Below are 5,748 nucleotides of genomic sequence, written 5' to 3'. Positions count from 1 at the left end.
AAGCTTCAGCTACCTCTTCAGCCACCTCACACTAGAAGCCGCACTGATAGAGTCTTCATCTTCTCACAGCCAAGAGTGCTGTGAACACTCTCTTGCCTGGACACGCCACTGCCTAGACCCGGATGGCTCCTTCTTCTTCAGTTGCTTGCAATGGGCCTTTTGAACCTTCTTGAACTTGAATGATAGCTCACCAAACCCCCCTCCTCAAGCTTGGATTGAGTATAGGTCCAAGCTTGCAAGTGAGTTTCAGTGAGACTACACACCAATGGCGCATCACCACTCTTGTATCCACTCTCCATTGCACACACAATGGGCAAACGTCTCCTACTTTCAACTCGGATGGATGGTGAGCCAAGAACACATCTTGTGAACCTGAAACATCACTCAAACTCTAGCAAAGATGAGACACAATAGTATTGGGATCACTCCTTGATTAATCATCAAGTTTGATTCCCAATATCACAAGCATTGCAACAGATTAAACAAGTCATTTTCAAGTTCTAATCTTTGCAAGCAAACTCTCTAAGCACAAGCATTTTCTTTTCTAGATTTATGCAAGCTACTTAGGCATTTTAAAGCTTCTTTACTCAGCAATTTAGACATGAATCTAATGCTTCAATGTAAGACAGCCACAAGACTATATGCAACAGCTTTCAATCAGATTCATTACATGTATGCAAGCAGATTCAATTAATCACAACAAGCATCACTATGAACTGGAGCTAAGCATATTAATTCAATCTCAATCACCGAACAAGTCTCTTTAAGCATCCTGGGACAGATTCTAAATCATTTTCATTTAGCAATCTTTAAAAAATCCTCAGGTTTTCAATCACATCACAACAACACAACCAAATTTTATCACAAGCTCATTATCACTTAAGGTTTAAAGAATCGCTTACTATCAAGGAACCAGGTTGGTCCTTGTATCACCCTCGGATGGAAAGCTCATGACTTTGAGGATGAGTGAGTCTGGAACATTACCCATCTCCTTCTCCTTCAGTTCATGACTCCCTCCTTGTTTCTCATACTCAAAAAGGCCCCTCCTTTCTTCAATCCCTCTACACGCCATCTTCTGGATAGCTTTCTCTTCACACCGGATGAGGAACAGCCTCTGGACAAGGCACCATGGACAAGGTTCGCGAGGCCTCTCCACACACCTTTGCTTCCAACATGAGTCTTCATCAGGTACAGGTCGGAATGGCTGAGAGATAAGGAGTAACACGCCATGCTTCAGTCTTCTTCTTCTTGAAGTAACCAGAACCGCAAGTACATGTCTTCAAGGCTTTGATTTGAGCTGAGGTGAGAGCAAGTGATTTGCGGAAGCTACAGCTCAGGTTCTGATTAACCTGGCTCTGATACCATGTGAGATTTGTTGAGTTCTCTTCTCTGGTTGTCTTTGTGTGTGTATAAACTCCAATGGAGAAAGATGAGAGCTTGCTCTAGGTGATTTAGAAAGAGAGATTGATGAGAGTGTTTATGAGAGAATAAGAGACTTAGAGATTAAGAGAATAAGTGTTTAGAGATTAGAGTTTTAGATTCAAGAACAAGTTATCAACCCTTGTGATGTCGAATCTCTCAAGAACACTCCAAACACACTCACTTGATCTCTTAAAGCTTCAAGCTTGAAACTTTAAGAGAAACAACAAAGAACTCATATTGAAATCAACCTGGCTCTGATACCATATGACTTTTGAGGAATGTAAAGTATAATCTGAGTTTAGAAGAGAATAAGAGAAAGATTAAGATAGAATAAGAGATTATGAGACTAATGGAGAATCATTGTGAAATGTGTAGAGAGATTTAGTGATTAGAACTGTCTAATTATTATTGATGAGGAGTTTGCAATTTATATAGAGTGGATACAAGGGTTTCACTAAACCTAAAGTAAGCAAAGCATGTGTAGTCAAGGGGGAGCTAGGCGCCGGTTTCAAACTAAGCCAATAGGAGACTCCACATGTGTGGGATGAATGGATAAGGTTGCTTTCCCTTTCCAGCTGCATACAGCCTGTCAAGTCGCGGCCTTATCCTTCCCTCAACGGTCTGATCAAGCCGTGGTAAGTCTCCATAGTTACCATTACCATTATCACAAGTAACCTTCCTGAATAGTGAAGTGAGTTCACCCAAAGCTTGTACGGTCATGCCTAGTGTACGGCCTGTACGGATTGTACGGACTAGAACTCCTCAATCCCTTTCCTCCTAGTGCTTCACTCCTTCATATCCTCTTCTCATATACATTGCTCAACACTTCCTCTTATGATCTCATCTCAACATGATCTCATCTCAACACTCCCCCTCAAGCTTAGCTTTGTGAAAGTCTAAGCTTGGATAGCCATGAGATCTTCCTCATTAAAAACCTCACAAAACAAAACCCAATGGGACAAAACTTTGATGAGGGAAAAAGAGTAAAGACCTCGCAGCCAAAGGGGATCAGCTCCTTCTCTTCCCAATATCAATGAGGCCCAACCTGATGTGAATGGATTAGCTTCTAGCTTGTTTCTTATCTCTCCAGGCACCATCACAAAACACAAACACCCAAACACCTTCATATGCTCTAAAAAGGGCTTGTACTGGTTCAATACCTTAAATGGTGATTGTCCTTGAAGGATCAAAGTTGGTGTCGTATTGATGAGATAACAAGCCGTAGTAACTGCATTACTCCAAAACTTCTTAGGCACATTGGATTGAAACATCATGGACCTGGCTACTTCCATCAAGTGCCTGTTCTTCCTCTCAGCCACTCCATTCTGTTGTGGAGTGTAAGGACAGCTCGTTTGATGTAGAATTCCATGCTGAGATAGGTGTGCTTGAATGCTTGTCCCGTGTACTCTCCTCCATTATCTGACCTGAAAATCTTTATCTTGGCATTGTAATGGTTAGTAACATAGGATTGAAAGTTCTTAAATGCATCAAGTACCCTATCTTTGGTTGGAATTAAAGTTAACCAGGTGTATTTGGATTTTTCATCAATGAAAGTCACATAATACTTATGATTTTCTCTAGATAAACAGGGAGCAGTCCACACATCTGAATGAATAAGATCAAAACACTTCTCATAGACAGTATTAGACTTGGTAAAAACAGTTTTACAATGCTTGCCTAAAATACAAGCTTCACAATCATTATTCTCAAAGGAAACACCTGGCAACATCAGTTTTAAAGCCTTATTATGAGGGTGTCCTAATCTAGCATGCCATAATGCATTCTTACTTAAGAACCAGAAACAGAAGTAAACGGGCAGCTATATTTAGAAACAGGAGTGAGATCTTCAAGTAAATATAGTTCTCCTTTAGTCACTCCCTTTCCAATCATCTTGCTGCTTTTAATATCCTGAAACTTCACATCATTAGGACTGAATATAACATTGCATTGCAAATCAGGAGCACACTTCTTAACAGATAAGAAGTTTGAAGTGAATTCAGGCATATAAAAAGCTTTAGTTTCCTTATCAAACAGTTTAAGACTTCCTATCCCTCTACTAGGAATCTTATCTCCATTAGCAATCATCACATTTCCATTCATTGGTACAATGTCTTTAATCAAGATAGTGTCACTTATCATATGATGAGATGCACCTGAATCAATCACTAATGGGTTAATGTCATGGGAACTAGCAATATGCGCAAGGATACCAGATGGTTTGAATGCATGATCATTTCTAGCAAAGTTTGCAATCCTAGATTGATTTACCATTTCTATCAAACTCTCATGCATCCTATCAGTTCTAGTTAGATCCTTATAGTTCTCTACAACCCTAGCACCAAAAGAGTACCCAAAGGTGTTACAATTCTCCTTGAACAGCTTAATGAGAGCATCAAGGTCGGATCTCCTTAGATACTCCTGATCATTGCTCCCACGGTTGCTTGGTGCTCCGGTGTAGGCTACAAGTGACTTCCCATCACCTGCCTCACGCCCATCTATCTCCTTTCCTTTGCTTGTACCAGCTCCACTTGTACCATCCGAGGCATTTGCCCTTGCCTCACGGTCTTTCATGAACTTAGCCGGCTTGAGATGTGGGTGGAGTATCCAGCATTGACTCTTCTTGTGGCCATGCTTCTTGCAGTGATCACAACTCCCATTGAACCTCCTCTCCTCATACTTCCCATGCGCAGCTTTGTTTGCTTGAGGAGCTTCACTTCCTTCCTCTTGGGTTGCTTGATTCACAAGGGATAGCTCTCCTTTCTTTCCAAACAACCCAATGGAGCCTTGTTCCTTCTGAATCCTTGCACACACATCTTCAAGATCCGGGAGAGTATCTTCCCTCAGCAAGTGTTGAATGAGACTGTTGTAGGCCGGGTTCAGCGTGAGGAGTAGCCCAAAGACCTTATCTTGCTCTCTCCTCTTGTTAAGCTCATCAGCATCTGTTGTGCTTGGCCTAAGCATCTCCATTTCAGACCAGAGACTTCTGAATCTTCCTAGATGCTTAGTGAACTCCATGTCTTCTTGTACAAGGTTGTTGATAGCTTGCTTCACTTCAAACACTCGGCTAAGGTTTGAAGTATTGCCATACACCTTCTTCAAAGTATCCCACAGCTCTTTAGCAGACTCACAGTAGCTGTATGCATCCAGAATAGCCGGCTCAAGGAACACATGAAGCACAGACATCACCAACATGTCCTCTTGATACTTCTCTTCTGCCTTGCTTGCGGCTTCATCTTCAGCCTCTCCTTGAGTGATGAGCTTTGGAGCTTCTCCTGGCGTGATGTGCTTCCAAAGCCCCTTGCTTCCCACCGTGGTTCTCACCATCCGAGACCACACCAAGTAGTTGTTTCCTTTGAAACAAACCGCCACCTTCATGTTCATGTTCATCCCACTCTCCATGTTGAATGTAGAACCCTTTAGACCTCAATAACTTTCTCTTGAGGTAACTGTCTTGAGCGGACACTATCAGCTTCACCCTTTTCCCACACAGCTTCAATAACACCTCAATCAACCAATAGAACTCAGAAAGACTACCCAGAATCGTTTAAGAACACAAGAACACCACAAACTGTTTCTTCAAAGCTTTAATCTTGAATCTTCAAAGAACCCAACGAAACCAAGTTTCCTATCAACCTGGCTCTGATACCATATTACTTTTAGGATTGAGTAGAGTAATCTGAGAAAATAAGAAAGACTAGAAGAGATTTAGAAGAGATTTGAGCATGAAATGAGATTAGGAGTCTAGTATAGAACCATTAAGAGAATAGAGATTAAGAGAGACTCATAACTTGCTTAATCTTTATTAATGAGTGAGGTTACATAATTATATGGAAATACAAGTAGGGTTTTCGTAAAGGAGAAGGAGGTTTCAAAATCATCCAATGATGTGAGCCGCGCGTGTGAGCCTTCCTTAGCTGGCTCATGCCCTTTTGCTTTTGCTTTTCCAGCTGTGCCAGCCTGTCCAAGACTCTCCCTTATCCTTTCCAACGGTCTGATCCATCCCACAAAAGGCTAAGGTAACTTCTCCTCTTTACTTAAGTAACTCGGATAACTTATGGTAAGGTTTGGTTGAGCTTTGGTCGATCCCATCTCGTACGGACTGTACGGCCATGTACGGCCTTGTACGGACTGGCTGATCCCAAAGCTCCCAAACCTTCCTATCCTTCCTCTTCTTCATTCTACTCAACCCTCATCTCCATTCTTCACTTAACACTCCTCATCTCAACAGTCCATTCATATCAGGTTGGGCCTCATTGATCTTGGGAAGGGAAGGAGCTGATCCTCTTGGCTGTGAGGTCTTTACTCTTTTTCCCTCATCAAGGTTTT

The 5,748-nt window shown here is 41.8% G+C and overlaps 1 protein-coding gene across 1 annotated transcript; it reads right to left on the bottom strand.

Moving 5' to 3' along the window:
• Positions 1-3,210: 3,210 nt before the first annotated feature.
• LOC106320797 lies at positions 3,211-4,821 on the bottom strand. Its single transcript, XM_013759150.1, has one exon. The coding sequence runs from the start codon at positions 4,819-4,821 to the stop codon at positions 3,211-3,213; it is 1,611 nt and encodes a 536-aa protein (XP_013614604.1).
• Between the last annotated feature and the right edge of the window lie 927 nt (positions 4,822-5,748).

Source organism: Brassica oleracea, unplaced genomic scaffold, assembly GCF_000695525.1.
Source record: "Brassica oleracea var. oleracea cultivar TO1000 unplaced genomic scaffold, BOL UnpScaffold01070, whole genome shotgun sequence".
In the NCBI taxonomy this organism is placed as follows: domain Eukaryota; kingdom Viridiplantae; phylum Streptophyta; class Magnoliopsida; order Brassicales; family Brassicaceae; genus Brassica; species Brassica oleracea.
The sequence above is the reverse complement of the archived record's forward strand: the minus strand, read 5'-3'. Positions and strand labels throughout refer to the sequence as shown.

What these genes read in the sequence shown, in the direction of transcription:
- LOC106320797 (XM_013759150.1), bottom strand. Translation starts at nt 4,821, where the DNA reads ATGGAGAGTGGGATGAACATGAACATGAAGGTGGCGGTTTGTTTCAAA.